Here is a 26,536-nt window from a genome sequence, read left to right on the forward strand (position 1 = left end):
ACAAAGTGCAACCAGATGATACAAGATATTTTCCAGTTCCATCTCACTAATTACTGTAGCTGCAAAGCATTCCTGAATAAAGCTGTCGCGTACCCTGTGGTGTTTAAATGGTGTAGGTGTAGACATCTGGTTAAGCATCAGGACTCTGGTTTCCTCATTAATTCTGCGTGACCAATCAAGCTTGTTCAGTGTATTCAGTTTAAGAATTAACATTCCAAATAGCACAAAAAGAGAAGTGCGCCGATTGCAATTGGCACAGCAATCCCAGCCTGCTCTGTGGGTCTGGTATGTAAAGTTACGCTGTCCTGTGTGTGAATGCAGGTGGGTGCTGGTTGGATGGGGTATGTAAGAGTAGTGGTCTGTAATAATACATTCTCTCCTGTGTGTGGATACAGGTGGATGCTGGTTGGATTGGGTATGTAAAGTAGTGGTCTGTAATAATGCATTCTCTCCTGTGTGTGGATGCAGGTGGATGCTGGTTGGATGGGGTATGTAAGAGTAGTGGTCTGTAATAATACATTCTCTCCTGTGTGTGGATGCAGGTGGATGCTGGTTGGATGGGGTATGTAAGAGTAGTGGTCTGTAATAATGCATTCTCTCCTGTGTGTGGATGCAGGTGGATGCTGGTTGGATGGGGTATGTAAAGTAGTGGTCTGTAATAATGCATTCTCTCCTGTGTGTGGATGCAGGTGGATGCTGGTTGGATAGGGTTCTGGTCTACAGTAGGAGGCTGTGTTGTTGGTATTGGAGTGGCCAGGTAAGTCTCATGCACTGTCTGTGCAAGTTGACAAGAGATTTCATTCATATATATATATATATATCTCAGTGCCTTGCAAAAGTATTCAGACCCCTGACCAATTCTGTCATATTACTGAATTACAAATGGTACATTGAAATTTCATTCTGTTCGATATTTTATTTTAAAACACTGAAACTCAAAATCAGTTATTGAAGGTCACATTGGTTTTATGTTGGGAAATTTTTAAGAGAAATAAAAAACTGAAATATCTTGCTTGCATAAGTATTCAACCCCCACACATTAATATTTGGTAGAACCACCTTTCGCTGCACTAACAGCTTTAAGTCTTTTGGGGTAAGTATGTACCAGCTTTGCACACAGTGTCGGAGTGATTTTGGCCCATTCTTCTTGGCAGACTTGCTCCAGGTTGTTGAGGTTGGTTGGACGACACTTGTGGACCGCAATTTTCAAATAGTGCCACAGATTCTCAATGGGATTGAGATCAGGACTTTGACTGGGCCACTGTAGGACATTCACCTTTTTGTTCCTGAGCCACTCCAATGTTGCTTTGGCCTTGTGCTTGGGATCATTGTCCTGCTGAAAGGTGAATTTCCTCCCAACTTCAGTTTTTTAGCAGACTGAAGCTGATTCTCTTGCAGTATTTTCCTGTATTTTGCTCCATCCATTCTTCCTTCAGTTGTAACAAGATGCCCAGTCCCTGCTGATGAGAAGCATCCCCACAGCATGATGCTGCCACCACAGTATTTCACTGTAGGGGTGGTGTGTCTTGATGCATGGGCAGTGTTAGGTTTGCGCCACACATAGCGCTTTGAGTTTTGGCCAAAAAGCTCTATCTTGGTCTCATCTGACCACAAAACCTTTTCCCACATCGCAGCTGGGTCACTCTTATGCTTTCTGGCAAACTCCAGACGTGCTTTCAGATGGTACTTTTTGAGTAACAGCTTCTTTCTTGCCACCCTCCCATACAGGCCAGTGTTATGCAGAGCTCTTGATATGGTTGACTGGTGCACCATTACTCCACTCCCAGCCACTGAACTCTGTAGCTCCTTCAAAGTGATTGTTGGCCTCTCTGTGGCTTCTCTCACAAGTCTCCTTCTTGTTTCAGCGCTGAGTTTTGAGGGACAGCTTTTTCTGGCAGTGCCTGGGAGGTGTGATGCAGCTTCCACTTCCTGATTATTGATCCAACTGTGCTCACTGGGATTGGAAGCGACAGCGAGTGGGAGAAGTACAGGCGTGGAAAAGTACAGAGCAGTTTCGAAGCAGTTTGAAAGCAGGTTGACGGCTGCAGAAGAAACTAAACTTCAAAAAAAAAAAAAAAACCTCAACATGGTCTTCAAGCCAGTAATCTGTGACACCTGCTTGATGTGGGAAATCCGAGAAAACCCAGCGGAGCTAAACCAAGTGTGCGTAAAGTGCCGCACGATCCAGGATTTGCATAAACTAGTAAGTATGCTAGAAATGGAGCTGGAAGAAGTGAGACAGCAACAGGATCTTGAGGAACTGGCACACCCACAATTCATGGAAGTCTGCATCACCCCTAACAGACTGAAAGCCACCAGGGAGATAGAAGGTCAGAACAGCTGGGTTCAGGTAGGCAGAAGCAGGGAAAAAAAGAAACTTCGTCAAACACAACCACCAGAAATCAAAACAACCAACAGATTTGAGTCACTTCAGAATTTTGATGAGCAGAACCAACAACAAGAGAATGAAAGGAACAACATCCAGGACCCCATTGACAGTGGTGACCAGACAGCAAAAAGAAGGGAGGTCATGATTGTTGGGGACTCCATATTGAGAAACACAGCAAGTTCAATTCGCAGTTTGGACCCCCTTACTACAACAGTGTGCTGCCTTCCGGGAGCCTCGGTCAAGCACATCACTGAAAACGTGGACAGGCTCCTAGAACGAACAGGAGACGACCCGGTAGTAGTCGTCCACATCGGTACAAACAACATTGGAAGAGACAGACCAAAATCCCTGCAAAACAAATTCAGAGAGCTAGGAAGGAAATTAAAAGAGAAAACCAAAACTGTGGTATTTTCTGGTATACTACCCGCACCTTGCAAAGGACCATATGGACAGCTGGAAATAATTAATCAAAACGAATGGCTGAAGACGTGGTGCACACGGGAAGGCTTCACCTATCTTGATCATTGGACCACATTCTACAACGAGGACTATCTGTATAGACGGGATGGACTGCATTTAAATAACAAGGGAACCAGTCTACTCGGAGAAAAGATCCTCGAGCAGGTTCGGAAGCATTTAAACTAGAAAGGAAGGGGGGAGAAATCAACAAAAAAACAGAAGGGAGACCGCATCAAAACAAGAACAACAACTCAGGTAAGACAACCATTAAATGTATTTATCTAAATGCTAGAAGTATCAGAAACAAAATTCTAGAACTTGAAGCTACTGCACTAACAGGTAACTATGATGTGATAGGTGTTACAGAAACGTGGTTATCTGAGAGTGATGGGGACGAATATAATATTTGTGGGTATACACTGTATAGGAAAGACAGGCAGGACAGAAGAGGAGGAGGGGTAGCGCTATACATAAGAAACAGTCTTGAAGCCCAGGGGTTAAACCTGGACAAAGAAAATAAAACCGAATCAATATGGGTCAGAATAACAGACAAAAATTCAAAAGGCATAATAATAGGAGCATGCTATAGACCGCCAGATTCAGATGGTGAGCACAATAATCTGTTATACAATGACATTAGAAATGTGTGTAGCAAAGGAGAAGCCATACTAATGGGGGATTTCAACTTCCCCCAAATAAAATGGGAAAACCCGGTGGGTAGCACGAAGGATGAAATAGAAATGGTGGAAATGACAAATGACTGCTTCCTAACACAATTTGTGAAGGCACCCACTAGAGGGGAGGCATGCCTTGATTTAGTCTTTTCAAATAACGAAGATAGAATAACTAAAACAGAGGTCAGAGAACCACTGGCAAACTCAGACCACAACATGGTCTCATTTGAAGTGTTTTTTAAATCCCCAAAAGTAAAGACTAAAGCTAAGGTTTACAATTTTAGAAAAGCAAACTATGAAGGTATGAAACAGAGACTAACAGAAGTAGATTGGAGTAAAATAGAGAAAACACCCACAGAAGAAGGATGGTTGTTCTTCAAAAATGTAGTACTAGAGGCGCAAAACAATTATATCCCTAAAGTAGACAAATCTAAATGTAAAACTAAATTGCCAAAATGGTTTAATAGATCAATTAAAAAAAATATTCAGCGAAAAAAGTCACTTTACAGAGCATTAAAAAAGGACCAAAAAGAAAGTACGCAGAAAGAGTACACAGAACTGCAAACGCAAGTCAAAAAGGAAGTTAGAAAGGCCAAGAGAGAAATAGAAATAAACATTGCTAAGGGAGCTAAAACCAATTCCAAAATGTTTTTCCAATATTACAACAGCAAGAGAACATTCAAAGAGGAGATTAAATGTTTAAGAGATACAAATGGCAAAATCGTAGAGGAAGAAAAAAAAATAGCAAATATGTTAAATGATTACTTTTCACAAGTTTTTACAAAGGAAGATACTGACAACATGCCCCACATGTCATCCAGTTCCTATCCAGTTTTAAATAACTTTAGCATAACTGAGGCAGAAGTGTTAAAGGGACTAGGAGCTCTTAAAATAAACAAATCCCCTGGGCCGGATGAGATCCTCCCAGTAGTACTCAAAGAAATGAAAGAAGTAATTTACAAACCGCTAACCAAGATCATGCAGCAGTCTCTTGACACAGGGGTTGTACCGACAGACTGGAAAATTGCAAACGTAATACCGATCCACAAAAAGGGAAACAAAACTGAACCAGGTAACTACAGACCAGTAAGCCTGACTTCTATTATATGCAAACTTATGGAAACTATAATAAGATCCAAAATGGAAAATTACCTATATGGTAACAGGGTACTGGGAGACAGTCAACATGGTTTTAGGAAAGGGAGATCGTGTCTAACTAACTTGCTTGATTTTTTTGAGGATGCAACATCGATAATGGATAATTGCAAAGCATATGACATGGTTTATTTAGATTTCCAGAAAGCTTTTGACAAAGTCCCGCACAAAAGATTAATTCTCAAACTGAACGCAGTTGGGATTCAAGGAAACGCATGTACATGGATTAGGGAGTGGTTAACATGTAGAAAACAGAAAGTACTGATTAGAGGAAAAACCTCAGAATGGAGTGTGGTAACCAGCGGTGTACCACAGGGATCAGTATTAGGTCCTCTGCTATTCCTAATCTACATTAATGATTTAGATTCTGGTATAGTAAGCAAACTTGTTAAATTTGCAGACGACACAAAAGTAGGAGGAGTGGCAAACACTGTTGCAGCAGCAAAGGTCATTCAAAATGATCTAGACAAGATTCAGAACTGGGCAGACACATGGCAAATGACATTTAATAGAGAAAAGTGTAAGGTACTGCACGCAGGAAATAAAAATGTACATTATAAATATCATATGGGAGATATTGAAATTGGAGAAGGAATCTATGAAAAAGACCTAGGAGTTTTTGTTGACTCAGAAATGTCTTCATCTAGACAATGTGGGGAAGCTATAAAAAAGGCTAACAAGATGCTCGGATACATTGTGAAAAGTGTTGAATTTAAATCAAGGGAAGTAATGTTAAAACTGTACAATGCACTAGTAAGACCTCATCTTGAATATTGTGTTCAGTTCTGGTCACCTCGCTATAAAAAAGATATGGCTGCTCTAGAAAGAGTGCAAAGAAGAGCGACCAGAATTATTCCGGGCTTAAAAGGCATGTAATATGCAGACAGGCTAAAAGAATTGAATCTGTTCAGTCTTGAACAAAGAAGACTACGTGGCGACCTAATTCAAGCATTCAAAATTCTAAAAGGTATTGACAGTGTCGACCCAAGGGACTTTTTCAGCCTGAAAAAAGAAACAAGGACCAGGGGTCACAAATGGAGTTTAGAAAAAGGGGCATTCAGAACAGAAAATAGGAGACACTTTTTTACACAGAGAATTGTGAGGGTCTGGAATCAACTCCCCAGTAATGTTGTTGAAGCTGACACCCTGGGATCCTTCAAGAAGCTGCTTGATGAGATTTTGGGATCAATAAGCTACTAACAACCAAACGAGCAAGATGGGCCGAATGGCCTCCTCTCGTTTGTAAACTTTCTTATGTTCTTATGTTCTTATGTTCTTATGTTCTTATATCCAAACACTTGGATATTATTTTGTACCCTTTCCCTAATCTATGCATTTGTATTACTTTATCTCTAACTTCTGTAGACTGCTCATTGATCTTTATTTTCCTTCAGATTCACAGCCTTACCAATGATCCTTCAACAGTGGGGTTTTTATCCAGAAAATATGACAGCAACTTTAATGGTTCACAGGTGGAGGCCAATGGTAAGGTAATTGTGTCCTCGTTAGGGCAATTTCTTTCATTGGTGCAAACTGGGAGCTTCCACAGCACAGGGGTTGAATACTTATGCAAGCAAGATATTTCAGTTTTTTATTTTTCTTACAAATATTTCCCAACATAAAACCAATGTCATCTTACAATAATTGATTCTGAGTTTCAGTGTTTAAAAATAAAATATCAAACGGAACGAAATTTCAATGTACAATTTGTAATTCAGTAATATGAGAGAGTTGGTCAGGGGTCTGAATACTTTTGCAAGCCACTGTATATGTGTGTGTGTGTATATATATATATATATATATATATATATATATATATATATATATATATATATATATATATATATATATATATATATATATACACAAGCAAAATGTGGAAAAGATACTTGTTGAAAACCTGTTTACTGCAGTATACTGTATTTTATTAGCCATTAATAAAACACCCCAGTAAACACAATTATTATTGCTATTGTTATTATTGATTAATTAATTAGTCATTTAGCTGGCGCTTTTATCCAAAGCGACTAACAGAGACTAGGGGGTGAACTCTGCATCAACAACTACTGCTGCAGAGTCACTTCCAGTAAGAGTCAGTGGCTCATCCAGGCTTTGAACTGGGGACCTCCTGGTAACATTTCTAGTTCAAATACATTGAAGCTTCTCCAAGCCAGATGTAAAGTGTGTTTAATTAAACTTGAATAATTTATTGTAAATATCATCTTCAATGTTTTTGTTTAAGGAATTAGTTATGTACTGTACTTGTATATAAAATACGTGGATGAAGACTATATTTGCATCCTGAGCCAGTCGAAAAAAAGGCATAATACTGCAGTAGTGACGTCAAAATGGCATATTTGTCTAGAAGGTTATATTTGACCTTTGACCCATATGACTCCTGTGCACCCCGAGACCGCTTTCAAACACAAAATGTCTTGTCTTCAATCACTCGACAACACCCACAGTTCGTGGTTTTTAGGCACTTTTAACAAATCTGTCTCTGTGAAGATTTACAATCATCCTTCACCAATGGGCGCACCAACCAAGCATGCGAGACGAATAATCTTCTTCTCTGACAGCGGCTAAGAAAAAAATACCTACTGTATACCCCACTGAAACACCTTTTCCTTATGAATACGTTAGTTTTAGCAGTTAATTATCTACCCAGCTTAGTTCGCAGTTCCTGAATTATGAGAAAGAAAATTACATTTAAGATTCTTTAATATTGATTTAATTTAAGTTATTCTTATTCATTGAATTCAGTTGCCATGTGAACCGTAACACCAGTTTTATTGTCTTTTATTACAGAGACTGATATCCATGTATTATAAAAAAAATAATAGACGGACTTCAGTGAGTTACAGGAAAATAATTCCATCTAGGGTTTACGTGACAGTGTAAACTACAAGATGGTTAGTAGTTTATAAACTGTCACAGAAACCCGAGATGAAATTACATTTAACTGTGGACATTAAAAATCCAGTCTTTAGTTTGAATAGTTTTCCATGCCACTGTACAAATAGCATGTATTAAACTGTGTACTTTGCAAAATGAGCTCTTTGTCACTTTTGATGGATGGAGTTCGTTGTTGGGCCTGCACAGCAGTTTCAAGCTATGGTTGAATCAATGACACCTCTTGCTTTATTCTGCTGAAGTTTTAATTAGGAACATTAGGTAATAATTCCTGTTAAATGTGATGGCTTGATAAACTGCAGTGTTTTTCAGGAGTCTTGTGGAAGCAGGAAGCCAGTTTTTAGTTGTCATGTTTTCCAGCACCAAATGCCCTTGTAAATTTACATGCTAGAAGGGTCCAAAGCCAACATTTTTCATCCCTCTTGACAATTGTGACTTTTCCGTGCCTTCTGTAAGTTTAATTAATGTGAGTTGCTCTGGTTTGATTGACGTCTCTGTCGTCCGGAGTGTAAATTCTCTTAGTGATGACTGTGTAGACTCTGTCAGTTCTGAAGATTGGTGCACCTGTTTGTTTCACTGCTGACATCCAGCAGAACCACAGAGGTCTTCAGTCTTCATGAGGATATAAAAAAAAAAACTGCTTTTATTGTATATTAGTTCATTTCAAAAATAATAACCTATGAATTACTATAAAAACAGTAAAACAAATAATGCATGAATGTAACTCTTCACATGCAGCCCAAGTGGTAGTAAATTAACCCCACCATAAAGCGCTACACACAACATAAAAACACTAATCTGTTTATTAAAGCAACACAATAAAGCATTACAATGAATGCGGCTTTGCATCTGATATCCGTTTTATAAACAAGACTTTTTTCAGGTTTTGACAAATGGAACAAGTCTTCCACGATTTATTTAATTTTTTTATCTAAGCATTCAGAGCAACTTTCTAAGAAGAATGGCTGTACTTCCATATAGAGATATAGAGCAACATTGTCCATAATGAGGTTTTCAGCAGGATAGAGAGAGCCGTAATATTTCTTGTCATGATGTCCTGATAAGCCTGAAATCCCGTCTTCAGTTTAACAATATACAGACCCTCATCCTTCCACCAGCTCTGCAAAGCCTGTGATTGAAGCTGCGGAATTACAATGACATCCACATCAGCACCACTAATCCACTAATCTGCCTAGATGTTGCAAATGGTAGCATATCGATGTCGTCTTCTGCATGTGTGCTGCCAGGATTGTTGTTGTTGTTGTTGTTGTTGTTATTCATTTGTCTCTTTGAAAGATGGGCCATTACAGGTGTCTAGCTGAAGGCGCTTAGGTAGGCATGGTGGCACAGTGGACTCAACATCCAGTCAGTGATGTCAAATATATTGTTATTCTCCACGGTACTCCCTACCTTGTCTTTACCTGGGAGGATCCAAACCAGATACATGTCCAGTGCTTTAGAAACCCCACCACTCAGTACACTGAAGAAAGCGTCAAGCTGAAATGTGTGTCTTGTTCACAGCCATATGGCTGCTTGCATTTTAATTGCATCAGGGAGTCCTCAGAATCTGCCTCCGCAGGTCTCTGTTCACCTGTTGGGTTGTAATTGGAGGTTTCTCAGGGCTGGGTTCTGTGGTTTGCTGTGGCTTGAGTTATCGTTATTTAGAAACACATTAAAAGCAGGAGTGAATTGCTGTGAAATCTGTGCAGGAGAACCAATTATTTCTGACCTGCAGTAATGTGAACACGAACATGATGATAATTTCATTAGCACTGCCACTGTTAAGTCCTGCCTGTCATCTGGTCTGTTTTGCGGTGTACCTTTGCACAATGCACGACAGGTCATTTCATGGCTTGGCGGTCCCTGCCTGTCATCTGGTCTGTTTTGCGGTGTACCTTTGCACAATGCACGACAGGTCATTTCATGGCTTGGCGGTCCCTGCCTGTCATCTGGTCTGTTTTGCGGTGTACCTTTGCACAATGCACGACAGGTCATTTCATGGCTTGGCGGTCCCTGCCTGTCATCTGATCTGTTTTGCGGTGTACCTTTGCACAATGCACGACAGGTCATTTCATGGCTTGGCGGTCCCTGCCTGTCATCTGGTTTGTTTTGCGGTGTACCTTTGCACAATGCACGGCAGGTCATTTCATGGCTTGGCGGTCCCTGCCTGTCATCTGGTCTGTTTTGCGGTGTACCTTTGCACAATGCACGACAGGTCATTTCATGGCTTGGCGGTCCCTGCCTGTCATCTGGTCTGTTTTGCGGTGTACCTTTGCACAATGCACGACAGGTCATTTCATGGCTTGGCGGTCCCTGCCTGTCATCTGGTCTGTTTTGCGGTGTACCTTTGCACAATGCACGACAGGTCATTTCATGGCTTGGCGGTCCCTGCCTGTCATCTGGTCTGTTTTGCGGTGTACCTTTGCACAATGCACGACAGGTCATTTCATGGCTTGGCGGTCCCTGCCTGTCATCTGGTTTGTTTTGCGGTGTACCTTTGCACAATGCACGACAGGTCATTTCATGGCTTGGCGGTCCCTGCCTGTCATCTGGTCTGTTTTGCGGTGTACCTTTGCACAATGCACGACAGGTCATTTCATGGCTTGGCGGTCCCTGCCTGTCATCTGGTCTGTTTTGCGGTGTACCTTTGCACAATGCACGACAGGTCATTTCATGGCTTGGCGGTCCCTGCCTGTCATCTGGTTTGTTTTGCGGTGTACCTTTGCACAATGCACGACAGGTCATTTCATGGCTTGGCGGTCCCTGCCTGTCATCTGGTCTGTTTTGCGGTGTACCTTTGCACAATGCACGACAGGTCATTTCATGGCTTGGCGGTCCCTGCCTGTCATCTGGTTTGTTTTGCGGTGTACCTTTGCACAATGCACGACAGGTCATTTCATGGCTTGGCGGTCCCTGCCTGTCATCTGGTCTGTTTTGCGGTGTACCTTTGCACAATGCACGGCAGGTCATTTCATGGCTTGGCGGTCCCTGCCTGTCATCTGGTCTGTTTTGCGGTGTACCTTTGCACAATGCACGACAGGTCATTTCATGGCTTGGCGGTCCCTGCCTGTCATCTGGTCTGTTTTGCGGTGTACCTTTGCACAATGCACGACAGGTCATTTCATGGCTTGGCGGTCCCTGCCTGTCATCTGGTCTGTTTTGCGGTGTACCTTTGCACAATGCACGACAGGTCATTTCATGGCTTGGCGGTCCCTGCCTGTCATCTGGTCTGTTTTGCGGTGTACCTTTGCACAATGCACGACAGGTCATTTCATGGCTTGGCGGTCCCTGCCTGTCATCTGGTCTGTTTTGCGGTGTACCTTTGCACAATGCACGACAGGTCATTTCATGGCTTGGCGGTCCCTGCCTGTCATCTGGTCTGTTTTGCGGTGTACCTTTGCACAATGCACGACAGGTCATTTCATGGCTTGGCGGTCCCTGCCTGTCATCTGGTCTGTTTTGCGGTGTACCTTTGCACAATGCACGACAGGTCATTTCATGGCTTGGCGGTCCAGCATATTAAACACTTGCTGTTGTTTTGGGAGCTGTTGTTTCTCTTGCTGCCAGTTTGTTTTGCATTGTGTTTTTCTCTGGCTCAGGTTTGCAGACTCTATGAGGGGCATGCTGAAGCTCATCTTGCTGCTGATGTTCTCCGGAGCCACTCTGTCGTCTACCTGGCTCACCCTCACCTGCCTCCCCGACAGAAGCTCCCACCTGCCTTTAACCGCAGGTAAGCAGGACAGCAGCGGCTGGGATCGCTGGCTCTGCATCCATACACAGGGATGGGAAACCTTTCACTGGCACCAGGAAGCAAGAACATATAGAAAAGGAAATTGAAGATGTTAATTGCATGTCAGGAGCTTTGTAAATGTACATGTAATGGAGAACTACTGCTTTCTTGGATCTCTGTAAAAATACCCTTTTTATGTGAGTTCCCACATCTGGATAGACCAGAGCATGTAATGTAATGTAATTCTGCCAGTCTAATTGCCCGTTGGGAGCTACACCAGTGCAAAGGAAATTCAATGTTAGTTAGAGCTATAGCTACTGTATCATACATAACAAGACCGTCTGCGCTTGGCCTCATCCAAGTCACTTTCCCAGTTTTAAAACATATATTTTCAGAAGCCTGGTTTTATTTGAGATTTTAGTGTTTTAAAATGTTTTATTACAAAGCAAGAGATCCTTTACATTATCTGCATATTATTAATGTAAGCCTCCTTACACATACATAAAAAAGTTGATTTGAATGTTTATTTGAATGTGAACAGTTCTGGATTCACTTAATAGTCTGCTTGTCCCTTCAGATTGATATTATTATTATTATTATTATCCTCCATTCCATTTTTTATAGCAGCCAATTTTACTGTGAGAAGTAATCTTTGTGATCAGAAACAGCTGACTCTGTCAGCAGGAAATAAAATGACATTCAGAGATACCGGTGAATGATACTAGACCAGCAACTTTAGTGACAATAATTCTCCCTGAACACTGACGTGAACCACAGAGTTTGAAATGTAGTCTGGATTTATATTAAATGAATTATAGATTCTCCTAATCCTCTGGCACTGCTTTACCTTGTTCATGCCGTGCTCGTGTTGAATGATAAAGGAAGGGTTCCAGTACCGCTTCTCTGCATCCTCAAGTACAGAATGCCAGCCTGTGGTCCCGGAAACATTCCCCACAATTGTACCACTGCAGCTACCTATTTCCACACACCCACACTGCATGTGTTGTACGGTAATGCAGCATATTGACAGACAAGATGTTAAGTGAAACTGTCTACTGGTTTGAAGTTTCTTTAACTTTGCATAGTTTTATGGTTTAAATACATAGTTTGTTTTTTGTTCCATCCTGTGAATGGTCCATGGGCCAATTCCCAGCTGGAAACTAGATCCAAACAAGTGTGTTCCAGCTGGAAATGTGTGCTGGCACTGTACCATTGCATTCAACCCAACATGTGAAAAGGGAGCCACGTGCTCTGCATCTACACAGAGCTTTATTGCACGCTACATGCATGTTATGTTTTGATCTGCCAAGTCAGAGGGGAATATCGGAAGATCATTTCTCTTCTCGAATGCAAACGAGCCGTGAGCAGGTGGGTTCCCCAGCGCTGCAGTGATCAAGAAACAGAAACATAAACATTGCTTTAGGAGATTATTATTGTACTGAACCAGTATAGGTAGTTGTATTAACATTAAATAATTCTGAGATGTGTTTTTTACTCTTCACTTTTTAGTCATTAGACTGTTATCAGGGATTTTAAAACCAGTTTCATTTGCTGCTTTGAATGTTTCAGAGAAGTTTGTGCTGCTTCTTTATGGACTTTTCTTTTCCCCCTTTCTTTTGCAGCTACTCTGTACACCTCGTGTATCCTAGTGGGAATATTCATTATCAGCAGCGTGCCCATGTTCTTCGAGCTCTTCATTGAAACGGTCTATCCAGTGCCAGAGGGCATCACATGTGGGGTGGTCACCTTCCTAAGCAACCTCTTCACGGGAGCCTTGTTATTTTTCTTAACATTTTATCACACAGGTAAGAACAGTAATAAATAGTAATAAAAAGTTTGTAGATATCATACCTGTTTTGAAACCAGTAGTGGAGTAAGTCACATTGGGTGGATGGGTAGAGCTAGATTGCAGTGGGATGTATTTGGAAAGTCTCCAGAAACAAGGATGGAAACTTTCAGTTGTAGAAGATTGAAATGAGATTAGTGAGCTCTGCAGAGCTTAGTCTCGGATTTGAAATCTAATTTGATTACAGGCTTGCAGGTCTTAGTTCTAAGCTGATAGACCCTGTCTTTGTCTTTCTCTATCTGTAGCACTGTCACAATTGTCTGAGTTTGGGCTTGAAGGCTTTTGTAGAAACTTTACTGTATGTTCCTATTTTTAAAGCTGAAACTCAACTGTGCAGTCCTGTTATAAAACTACAACTAGGATTGACTAACTGAAGTTTGCAGTATAAACGGCTCTCTCTGTCCTTCTTAATAGCTCATTGTTAAAGATATAGCTGAAGCACTGGAAGCCAACCAGGGCAGCATTAATAGTCCTGTCAGCACCTCTTGTCAAGGTGTGCCTGAGACCCCACAGTCTGAGTGACAGCTGGGCATGTCAATGCTGAGTTTGGAATGTACTAGCACCCCTCCACTGTGAGAGGCCCTGCATTGTCTTCAGAGCAATCCTCCCACCCAAACATTATTGAAACCAAGCCCCACACCTACCCTGACACCAGTTCTTGAGTAAGCACAGAATAACCCCCTCCTGGCTTCCTGCAGCCCAGCCCACATGGGAAAGCTTTGTGAGAGGCAGAGACATTCAGCGGTTCTTCATAGCGTGGTGCCCTGCCCCTCTGACCTTTGAACCTTTAGAGGGCAGTCCATTGTACACACTAATAAATCCTTGTTGAGCTGTGGCTTTTTATAGCCCTGCTTCCTTAGGCTTGCCTAATAACACAATACACTGTTCTCCCCTTTCTGTTGTTCCATGTGCTTCTTATTACTGTCCTGCTCTTCTCAATGCGTCGGAAGAATTTGCTTAACACTTTGAGTCTTTAAACACGAGTGTTAAATTACTTAAATATATGTAACAAGTAAGTTTGCATTATACTGTACATCCCACATGACATTCATACACTGGGAAAGGCAGACCGCTTCCTCAGTATAATTCCAGATTTGGTTACTCCTCAAGAAAACGTCCTTACTAAGTTTCATTACAGGTGGAATACATGTTCTCCAGATGAATATGGAACATGGGGGTTTCTCAATTCACAGGGAAAACAGCGACGGGCTGAATGGGTCTGACCAGAATGAGAGACACTTGAAAAGCTGAAAAAGCACATTGACAATATAAACCCGATCTGCAGATTAAATTATAACGTACAGATATCTGTAAGGACCTGAATCTTCAGTTGAATAATGATGAGCCAGGTATTTCACCTGCCAACTTGAGGACCTGTGAGAGCCTCTGTTATCAGCTCTGTACTGTGCGGTCTTGCAGCTTCATGACCTCAGAGAGGCGCTTCACAGTAAATTTCTGTGTCTGACTGCCTTTTCATGCCTACAGCACCACTGACATGTTTTCTTAGGGCTGTGTGCTTGTGCAGGAACTGGTGAGCATAATACAATGGAGCTTTTATACTGTCATTCCTTGGGCATCCCTTTACTAACTTTAGGCTGCTGTTTTGAATCAATTGTAAATTTTCTCTGCCTGGAAGACCGTTACAAATTATTGAAAAACAAATTCACAGTCTGATGGTATAACTTGAGAACCTTCAGAGAACAGCATTGTCAGCGGACGACAACGACAACCCCCCCCCCACAAAAAAAAAAAAACACATTGTTGTATGTCTAAAAACGAGAACTGCAGATCAATGTGTTAGACATCTTTTAAAAATTCATCATGTAAATTATGCATAATTATGTGCGCTGAAGGATTCAATATTCACCTGTAAATGTTTATTAAAAAGTTCAGGCTGCTCTTTTTTGACAACACATTACCTTTAATAACATGCAGGTCATTTAAGCTACATAAAAGCCTTTCTAATTATTTCAGTACAGCATTGCATTCTGGGACTTCTCTGTAATGACTTATGATTTAAGTTAACAAAGAGGAAGTTGCATACGTAAAGAGCTTTAAACCCTTGGAGTCTAATTTGCTAGTTTCTTTTTTGCTGTCCTCCTGACCCTTTGTCCCAGGTTCCAGTCGGAGACGTTATTCAACGCTAGCCCTTATGAATGATGGATTTCCCCAGGCAGCACGGCGAGTGAAACTTTGAATCTGATCCTCCACGCGGCAACGCTTAGTATTCTGTGACTATGGCAAACCTGCTTACGTCTGAATCTCCATTTAAATTGCTGTGATTCAAGCTCCTGTATGCAGAGACAAAGCACTGAGATAAACAGCACTCTATTAACCTGCTTTCACACTCTTACAAAACATTGACTGGATTGTTGAACATTGATTAACGGGTTGGGTTTTGAGCTATCGTAATGCAAGTCCCCTTCGCCCATGATTTATAAATGTGGATTCGGGGAGCCCTTTCGAGGTATTCATTTCTGGTGCCAGTTGTGTGAAATAGCTTTGTTTTGATGTATAAACCGACAAATTGGCAACCAACTAGCAAAGGATGCGGCTGTTCGTTGCATAGTCTACACGTTACCCCTACTGCTGCTGCAGCACTAATAGAATAGCTGCAAGAGATGCTCTTACTGTACTTTGGTAGATTATACAACATCAGAATGTACATCTATATGGTTGCAGGTATGCCATCTAGTCAGAACACTTTCAAATGCTGTATTATACAATATACTGCATTGTAAACTTTAATACAAATTTTATAGCAGTAATTGGTATTATCAAGACTTAAAATCAGTTATAATGATAATCATAATAATAATAATCAAGCGTTGGAAGGCAACCAGAAGACAAATTAATGAGCTTTCGAAGGCACGTAAAGCTGATTGATTACAGAGCCTGAGAGAGTTTGCAAAGGGCGAGCGTTCTGAGCGACCTTTGATATTTCACAGTTAATGTACTCCTTGTTCCTCATCGGCAGAGTGGACAGGCTGCTTTGTTTCAGGCTGCAGATGCCTTATCTGCTAATGATCAAATATAATGTGTGTCACTGCGGGACAGGATGTTTTCCGACAGGTTTATCACTGTGGAAGTGATGCCCTTTTTAAAACCTCAGAGATATACAGTGTATATGGCACAGGAACGTGTTTAAAAGCATTCTGTCTGAAGCTCTGATGTGCTGATCTCTTTGTGATTGTACTGGGGTCCAGACTGGGCCTTGTGAATGTAAAGATGTTGTCCTCCTGGTCAAGCTAAAAGCCACGCTACCTTGGAATGCTTTTTGTTCTGAACTTGCTGTCTGTGTGTGTTTGTGCTTCTGTAAATGTAGCCATGTGTAGCTGCCTCTGTCTTCCAGATATCCTGAAAAGATACCGAGCACACAAAAGGCTACGATCCCTTAGGGCCCTGAGCAGATGCACTGATCACACAAAGAAAGGGCCATGCTAACGTTCTCAATTAAGCTCACTTTGACATTGTAACAAATATAAAGAACAACATCTATCTGTTGTGCCATCCAGTACCCTATTAAGTAAATTAAGTCAGCTATAGAGAACATTTTAATTCTTCTCCCAAATGGATTAAAAAAAAAAAAGCAGTTGGCATGCAACACCGGTATGGCATGCCAAACAGCCTTTTACCTGTAGAGCTCAAAACCATCATTCGGGAGCGCTTAGAGAACTAACAACGATGGGAAAGGTTTTCTAATGAATTAACAGCAACAGTATTTCGAAGGACTATTTCAGTTCGCTGGCAGATGAACATCTTCAATGTGGCAGTCCATTTGCCACCTTTCCGACAGTAAGGACCTGCATTTTCTAAGTCTATGTAAGTACTTTTTTAAAGCGTGGTGGGAGACATCAGATTTTTGTCCACCCCAAGTGTCCATACTTCCACCTCTTCCATATGCTTCAGAAAGCATTGATGAAACAACTGCAGTATCCAGAAATGCGTAAAACTACAAAGTGACTAATGAATAAGAAGTGTCTTGCTTTTTTAAAATGTGTTAAGAGCTTGCTAAATGGACTGGCTAGGCAGCTCTGATGAAAATCATTTCCTAACATAGCTGAGATCTTATCTCGCATGCATGGAAAGAGCACTGCAATGTGCATTTAAAAAAATACAAAATTTACAAAGAAATGTTCCGGAATCAGTCAATCAGAATGCCTTTTTATAAAAGCTTCAAAGCGACATTAACTTTCAGAGTGTATCTGGAAGCAGTTCAGATTTCCCAGCCTGTCACTTTCTCTTTCCTGCAGTCATTTTCACCCTGGAAAGCCAGGTATGTGCTAAACTAAATCCATAATGGGCATTTGAGGTGGTTCATTTTTGGGCCACATGGAAACTTTCCAAGAGGAAATGAAACACGAATCAGTAGAATTAAGTCTCAGAACAGCCATTCAGACAGAAACAACTTGAGATGATTTCTGTCCAAGAACGACACAGAAATATCAGCTAACAGGTGTGACACAGCACATCCACTGAGCAGAGAGTGTGTGTGTCTACAGGTCCTGCATTAACAGTGTTCCTCGATTTACTCTTTTCAGATTTGTCCTGGCTGAACTGGTGTCTCACAGGATCCTGTCTCTTCAGCCTTCTCCTTATCCTCCTCTTCAGGGAATCATATGATAGGCTCTATCTCGATGTCTTCGTGTCTGTTTAATGGAAGAAAGAATACTTTTTTTTTTTTTTAAACATGAAAAGACTGGACATTTTTAATTAGGACACTTTGCTCTGAATTGCACAATGAACAGAGGGGAGGAGGTAACTAGAAGTTTGTTATTTTCTGTTGCTGAAGTTGAATATTTCCTCATTTTGTTGCACTGTTGTTTTTTAGTTTTTTAAATTCAGAAACCTTTCTGTACATTCAAAAAGTGAAGCTAAGCTTTTGTTACATGGAAGTTCCCCATTGCTTACTGCATTTACTTTACCTGTAATCTACTGATATTGTCCAGAGGAAATGAAAGTATAGATAATTCACCATAATAATAATAATATGCCATTACTGTACATACAGCTGCAGGGTTTTACAGCAGCCACGTACTGTTTGGACTGTGAACACATCAAGGATTTTCAGGTACTGGAAACAGGGTGGACTCCCAGTGGGACCTCACTTCCTTTATGTTCCACATGATTAGAAAGCACAGTGTTGTGTAAGACTTGGCTCCATGGAGGGAGGCTCAGGCTCTGTGTGAACAAGGCGCAGTACATGGCTTTTCAGCCCGCTAAGCTGCTGGCTATCAGTGCACGCGGTAGAGAAGGGGTGTGGATATGGACAGCAGTAACCCAGGAGTGCGTTACTGATGATGTGAAACCGTGCAAAGGAAGTTGCTATAGAATCCCATTCCCCCATGGCTCTGCTTGATCACAGTGAAATCCCCTCGCCATCAATCTCTGTGGTTACTGCTCTTGATAGTTGCAAGCCATGTGCTTCAAGCCCAGGACTGGTCCAGATAAAATCGTTCTGTACTGTGTTCCCTTGATGTATGTTTTACAATTGATTGAGTGGAACAAAGAGGACCAGCTCTGTAGAAACAATAATTGCATTCTTCAGAGTACTGGAATCTTCAGCACAGTCTTCTGTTTGAAATGATTGGCTGCGCAATCTTCTGTTTGAAATGATTGGCTGTGCAGTATTCTGTTTGAAATGATTGGCTGCGCAATCTTCTGTTTGAAATGATTGGCTGCGCAATCTTCTGTTTGAAATGATTGGCTGCGCAATCTTCTGTTTGAAATGATTGGCTGCGCAGTCTTCTGTTTGAAATGATTGGCTGTGCAGTCTTCTGTTTGAAATGATTGGCTGCGCAGTATTTTATTTGAAATGATTGGCTATAGAAGCTGTGCAATGTAACGGGTCGTCAAGCCCTATAGTGAGCTGAGTCAAATGCATCTTAATGAATTACTGCACTTTCAGCAAAGGCCCTACAAAGAGAATCCATTCATAACATAATGTCACATGTCTTATCCTAATCTGTCACTTATTTTGCTAATAGGCCATTCATTTGTAAGGCTCATGTTAAATAGGCTTAACCTTTTTTGTTTGAATATTTACCATGTAGAAAATTGTTTTAAATATGTAGAAAGAAAACAAAAGTGTGTTCTTGTTCTCTGCTGTAAAGCAAACCATTGTGAAACAAGAATAACAATATCCAGATCATTTTATAATTTTATTTTAAATAGCAGTTACTAGAGTCAGATAGTAAGAATCTAGTAGTGCAATACGTAGGGCTTACCAGCAGAGGGCTCTCAACATGCAACTTACTTGGTTTGTCAAAATGCATTGTGACCTTGTGTGTCTGAAGCAGTTCTAGATTGCATGAAATAGTGCTGCGGTTTCAGTGCCTGTTCTAATTGATTCAATAGAATCCCATGTTTCTTTCGATTCCTTTTCCCTTACAAATTACTGGAAATAAGTTGGTGTTTGAAAGTTCTACTGATACTGCATAAAAACATTTTACATTGATTTTATTCTTTTATTTGTGCTCATCACTAATCAGGTGATGAGATCTCAATATTAACATGTGTGTTGTAGTGAACACTAACGTGGTTGAGGAAGACGGTCTACAGGGAGACCTGGTCTTTTATAGCCGACAGTTTGCAAAAAGGGAATTTACTTCTTGTGCTGCTGAACATCTGTAGTTGTGAATTTCGGTATAAATTTTCCACTGAGAATTTTGTACCCAAGTGTGTCAGCTCAGTAATTAGGTAAATAAATCAATCAATCAATCAATATGCTGCATAGGCACATCCTCAAACAAAACATGCTGGTGAGGCTGCTGCTGGAGACGCCGGTAGCTTGGAGCTGGCAGGGATTTCAAGGACAAAGGTCTGCAGCAATTGATAGTGTATTCCTGGCGTGGACAGAAGCCATTGAAACCCTTCCTTCAGGCTGCCTCGCTCTGTCAGAAGGCACGGTTTAAAGGCAGATTCATTTGTTCTCCATAGTAGACCTCAGGGTAGGATGCTCTCCAGAATTAAATGTCATTGAGGATTGAGTTCAATAATCAGAGCTCAGCTCGCCTCTGGCTCGCCTGACTTCACTTCAAAACAAAAGGGTGCATTTCTCTTTCTTTCTTTTGTTTTGAAGTTCATTGGCTTGTTTTGCAGTTGTTTTACTTTCTGATGTCCAGATGTATTTGGTGCTCCAGGGCTGATCTGTCATTTCAATCCCCCGAATCGTAGGAAGAGAAAAAGTAGGAATTTACACAATGATTAGAATCCAATAAACAATGAAAGTAAAATCCTGGCCTGGTGCAGGACTTTGCAGCTGCGGCTGATGTCAGGAAGGACTTTCATATTGCATTTAATAAAATGTAGTTTTGATGCCAGAGTGCAAGTGCTGGAGCCAAAAGGCAGTTTGTCTTTTTTTTTTTTTTTTTTTTTTTCTAACCCCATTCTGAAGTGATTGCTTTAATTCGACTCCAATTGCATTGATAAACTTTAAAGTTAAAAACAGTGAATTTGTCTGAACACTGTGCCCGAGGTGTCGTGGTTCAGATCCTGCCCCTGTTGAGTTTTATGAGATAGTGTTAAACATCTTGAAACATCAGGGATCTGGCAAGTGTAACTGCATCCTTGTGGCTTGTCTTTGTGTGCGTGTCCGATTATAGAGAGAGTGCACAACTGCAAAGCTTCACAATACGGACCGTTTGGGAGAATTCCACGGGACATGTTTGATTGACCAGTCCTCCGAGTCCCATTAAAGTTAATTCAAGATTATTACTGTTTAAGTAAAAGAAAAGTTTGATGGCAATTTCTGAATCTGTATTGGTTTTTGTTCCAGAAAGACACTTGTGCATGTTACGTGTAAATATTAATGGTACACTTTTTTGTAAAAAAAAAAAAAAAAAAAAAAAAAAAAAAAAAAAAAAAAAAACCTTACCAGACATTTCTTCATGTAAGTGGAATAAATATACTGAGCATCAAAAGAAACTTATCACTATTATAACAGATTTATTTTTGAAAAAAATAAGGTATATAAATGATGGACATTGATGAAATATTTTTGGTTTCTCTTTAATTGCTCGATTATTCTTCCTTGACCATGACACGCTTGAGTGACTGTGACTGAAGCACATGCACTTAATCACCTGATTAGTGAGATAGGTGATTGGACTCTGGATATGGAGTGATTTCAGCTGTTGAATTGCAAGCTTGAATAAAAGCAATTAAGAAAATCACAGAAAAAACAAAAACAAAATGCCACGTCTCTCGTGAGCAGCGCGTTCGTGCAATCATGTTGGAGGCAGGACTTGGGCAGCGTACTGTGGCTCGCCGTCTTGGGTGCTCACAGCCAGAAATGTCAAACCTGGCGAGACGGTGTAACCAGACACATTCTTTCAATGACAGGCCACGAACTGGGAGACCACGAGTCACAGCACCCGCCCAAGATAGACGGATCATTTTGCAGCATCTTCGTGATGTCAATTGTTAATCAGCACAATAAAAAGTCACTGCACCTGCTCTAAAACATTTTGTCATATTTCGATCACATCTAATGAATTTTATCCAAATATAAATCGATAAGTTTCTTTTGATGCTCAATATATAAGTGATAAGTTTCTTTTGGTGCTCAGTATATAATATTTTTAGTTGGTTTCAGCCACCGGTAGATTACTCAATGTATTTACTCTAGACAGGCATGTGAGGTAAGTTCTGTCAGCAGAGAATTTTTCTTTTTTTTCCAATTTTAAGACGTCTAGCTGGCTGCAATAATGAGTGGCATTTACTGTATAAATAGAGCAAATTCTGTTAAAACCCCATGGTCTCCATTGCTGCTCCCCTGGGTCATGTTTTAGTGAAGGGTAGAACTGTACTTAACTACAGGGACAATGAAGCAACTGTAGAGGCCTACACTGGTGAGAGTGGACATGTTCTGGTCTAGAGACCTCGGCTACACTGGTGAGAATGGACATGCCCTGGTCTAGAGGCCTCGGCTACACTGGTGAGAGTGGATATGTTCTGGTCTAGAGGCCTCGGCTACACTGGTGAGAATGGACATGTCCTGGTCTAGAGGCCTCGGCTACACTGGTGAGAATGGACATGTCCTGGTTTAGAGGCCTCGGCTACACTGGTGAGAATGGACATGTCCTGGTCTAGAGGCCTCGGCTACACTGGTGAGAATGGACATGTCCTGGTCTAGAGGCCTCGGCTACACTGGGGAGAGTGGATATGTTCTGGTCTAGAGGCCATGGCTACACTGGGGAGAATGGACATGTCCTGGTCTAGAGGCCTCGGCTACACTGGTGAGAATGGACATGTCCTGGTCTAGAGACCTCGGCTACACTGGTGAGAATGGACATGTCCTGGTCTAGAGGCCTCGGCTACACTGGGGAGAGTGGATATGTTCTGGTCTAGAGGCCTCGGCTACATTGGAGAGAGTGGAGATGTACTGGTCTAGAGGCCTGGGCTACACTGGGGAGAGTGGGCTGGTCTCAGATGATAGCCTTGCCTGTGTGACTGAGCGTTGGGTTCTGGTCGTGTCGCTCCACACTCGTAATGAAAGATCCCAAGTGGCAGCGAAATGCAAATCAGCACAGATAACATTGATGCTGGACACTTGTTGCACTCGGACTTGCGCAGTCCTTGCATTTCTGTCAAACCACTCACTGTCCTCTCTGCGAGATGCTCTGGAAAGAGCTGCATAACGATTAAAGACTGGTTTATACTTCCAACTGCAACCCAATTTTTGGTCTCAATCAGTGGTCTTCGACAGTCGGAATGACATCATCCACACTGCCTCGAGCTGCTGCTTTTTTAAAAAGTTGTACAGCCTTGTCGCGTGTGCCTGCGACCGCAAGACGCACAGGGTCGGATGATATTGAAAGAATCCAACATTTTTCACAAGCCAGTGAAGCGCGATAGAGCAAGTATTTGAGAAACTCTTACTTAATTGAAGTTCATTAAACGTGAACAACAGAACAGGATTTTAAACTTGCCCCTAAACTGAATGAAATAAAGCATAAATTAACCTTTGCTAAAATGAATATTGGTGCTTATTTACCATGCACAGCAAACACTTGTATAATAATAACAATAATAATGAATACAATGTGTTTTTATTTGTATTGTTATTCTTTTTATATATATATTTTTTGAGTCACTAATAAGTTAACATCGCTATTTGCTATTTATTTTCTGTTCATTAATATTAAACCACCCAGAACATGCAATTACTCTCCCTATCAAATCAGTAGCGTTGCTTAGCTGTTCAGTGCAGCTGATCGGTTATATTTGTTTGCTGTTCATAGTAATTCAGCAACAGTATTCATTTTAGCAAATATATATAGGAACCAGTTCACACATTTAGTTTAGGGCCATGTTTAAAATCCTGTCTCAAGTGTCCTGGGACTGTGTTGGCAACCCTAGTCACAAGTCGACACTGGCAGCAACGCAGACTGGCTGCAAGTGTGACCGACAGCTACGACCACTTTGCTGCGTCAAAAAGTCTGCCAACTCAGAGGTGCTTCAGTCCGTCTGGAAGTGTCTACCGCTGACATACGGCTTTTGTCTGCAAGAGAAGTATAAACCAACCTTTATGCACAAAGGAATTGAAACCATGATGATGCTGTTCAAGAACTGTATTAAACACAATGAGGCAGTTTCATTAAAGTGGTGTAATTTATAAAAATGAAAAAGGCAGGTGATTTTGGTTCACTCACATGGCTTTAATTCAGTAAGACACTTGGAAACAAAACCGATATGTCCTCAGAGTTAAAGTAATTATTCCAACCAGGAAAGGGGAAATCCACTTGTCAAAGAGGCAGCTGAGGTTGTTGATCAAGCACTGAGTTTTTATTTCATTTGCAATATACCTCTGCTCGAAGTCTACTGATTCAATCTTTTTTTTTTTTTTATTAAAAGCTGCTAGGTTTAAATTAGTTTATTTCAACAGTACTGGCTGGTTTTAGACATCTGAGAGAGATGTTTTTTGTTATAAACCTTAAAAACAGCAAACAAAAAAAAAGTATAGCAATTGTATTTTATAATTCCAGGTGAGGAATCTATTTGTTTTTAGGGTTCAGTAGTTCTGCTTACTGAGGATGGCTTCACTTCTAGAACACATCCAGTATCATGGGATCATTCCTGCATTCACTTCACTGTGCGGGCATCTATAGTGTAGGACATGGGACTGAACCACGCTCATTTAAGATAAGACTTTAACCTCAGGCCTAGGTTTAAGAATCGCTTGTTCACAGTAGAACTCGTTCTTTATTAAATCACAGATTGCCTGCTCACTTGTCCTGCTAAAAGGGAAGTGTAATGTCATTCACTTGGTGGTAGCATTGAGTGAGGATACACTTTTTATCTGTGAATTTCTTTTCTCTGTATTTGTGTGAAGTAATGTGTACTCTGCAGGTTGAGCGTTGCATTGTTAAATCATCTCTGTTGGCATTTTGCTTGATTTCTGATCTCAATCCAGTCTTGATACGAGATGTATCTGACCTTTCATAGCAGAGCAGTCGGGCACATTGAACAGCAGGAGAAACATGGATTTAAAAAACATTAAAATCACTCTGCACTGAGGAAGAGTTAGGCTTGTGCTAGAATGGAATCTGCATTTTAGAGTTCATAATAATTGTATCTTGATCAACATTGCAAGAATTTGAATAGACTTGCATTGCTCTCCCTGACTGCTCTGCAGTGCTAAACAGAATTACAAATACAAGGGAATCTGTTGAAATAAATACATTTCTTTGGCTGCACTGAAACACAAGCATGTTTAGGGTAAAAAAATAAAAAATCTTAACACCAGGATCCCATTAATCCGCAGAGCAGTGGTAAGTCATCGTCAAGCCCAATTCCATTCACTTAGTGGCTCGTTTGTCATCGTGCCCACATTTACACATATTATTTTAAAAAAGTGGCTGATGGCGGTTTCTAAAATGCTGACCCAGGCTGGTTACAGATTTACTGACTGAGGCTTTTGCATTATGGAAGCAACAGGGGGAAATTACCAAACTGTGAAACCTGGCAAACAGCTTGGAGCCAGCGTCCCAGCTGTTGGAAAGCTGCGTTTCTGTGCTTTTACTGGCTCAAAAAAACAAAGGCCTTACATTGCTGAAAAGCTACAGTTGTGAATGTAACGTATTATTTAGTCCCTTTATTGAGACTGTGGGTTCACTGTGTCCTGTCTTTAAGGAGTTTAATCAAACAGAACTCTACCACGCCAATGAAAGCGCCTTTCGCTAATCGAAGGGTTTCAATAAAATTGCTTCATACCTCCAAACTGTGCTAGCTTTCTGCCATGAAGACGTGCCCGACTTGTCTTTTAAAGTTTACTTTCTTACTGGTTTTGTCCTTCCTTTTGGTCTTGTTTTGAGGTGTAGACAGTTTAGCATGTAAAGTATGTATTTGGTATCATGACTTCTAAAGCTTTTCTTTGTGAAGCTGTATAGACATGGGCTTTTAACTCTGTTACTAATGGTAGAGAACAATCACTGTATGGGTTTAGGCTGCTATTAAACCAGGAATGACAACATTGCATTGCAGTTTGTGGTATTTCAGGCTTCACTATAACAGGAGAGAGCTGATTCCCTGTAATATACTTGGTGGTCATTTACCTGGAGCTTGGACTGTACCACAGAGCTGGGCAATGGGCTCTCTCCAATCCTGCAAATTGTGTTCTATGCATATGTTTACTGTGTGTGTTATGTTGTTGAAAATGTTTCTATGTATATGCTTTCTGTGTAACATTCAGATTTATTTGCAACGTCAAGATTTGCCTTTTTCTGTGATACATTTCTGTCGTTGCTGTCATGTACGATTTATGATTAAACAACCAAAAAAGTACTTTTAGTAGAAGTCTTGCTGCTACTGAGTAAATGATACAGCAATGAAATTGTTGCTGGGGTTTCAGGGCAAGTTGACTAGAAAATGACATCAAAGCAAAAGCGGTCACAAGCACGTGTGTCCTGGCTTGTCACGTGACTTTCCCTTCTACTCAGTATTGTTTTGCCAACATCAGTGTCTTGCATGATGAACGCTGGCATTGCAACTTGCTTATTCAGTCAAGCAGAAAGAGTTACGATCGGCTTTCATCTAACATATGAATGATGGAGATTGTCTTCATGTTTGCATTTGATTCTTTAGATGATGAACATGAAAAAAAAAGTATCCCCAGAGGATGTTTTAAATGTAATTTTAAACCCCACCCGTTCCTTTAGCCTCTTGACTGGCTCAAGTGAGGGAGTGGCTCTTGGTATTTGCATGCCTTTGTCATTTAAGGTGAATCTCCTAATGCGCTGCCCCATTCATCACTGCCAGTGCAGACTCTCCTAATGCACTGCCCCATTCATCACTGCCTGTACGGACCGTTCGTTCTGCTTTACCCACTACATGCTCTGCACAGATTCTCATTTAGACCTTGAACTAAT

The 26,536-nt window shown here is 41.1% G+C and overlaps 1 protein-coding gene across 2 annotated transcripts in view; it reads left to right on the forward strand.

Moving 5' to 3' along the window:
* Positions 1–18,803, forward strand: part of LOC121322500 (solute carrier family 49 member 4-like) — a 37,626-nt gene extending 18,823 nt beyond the window's left edge. The window contains exons 6-9 of one of the 2 annotated variants that reach the window (XM_041262594.1): positions 690–757; positions 11,190–11,320; positions 12,943–13,125; positions 17,708–18,803. In XM_041262594.1, coding sequence (XP_041118528.1) covers positions 690–757; positions 11,190–11,320; positions 12,943–13,125; positions 17,708–17,823 — 498 coding nt within the window. In that variant the 3' untranslated portion in view covers positions 17,824–18,803. Of the gene's footprint in view, positions 1–689; positions 758–9,733; positions 11,321–12,942; positions 13,126–17,707 lie in introns of those variants that run through there. The other variant, XM_041262593.1, reaches the window with a different exon arrangement.
* The last annotated feature ends 7,733 nt before the right edge of the window (positions 18,804–26,536 follow it).

The sequence above is a fragment of the Polyodon spathula genome, chromosome 10 (assembly GCF_017654505.1).
Source record: "Polyodon spathula isolate WHYD16114869_AA chromosome 10, ASM1765450v1, whole genome shotgun sequence".
Classification (NCBI taxonomy): Eukaryota; Metazoa; Chordata; class Actinopteri; order Acipenseriformes; family Polyodontidae; genus Polyodon; species Polyodon spathula.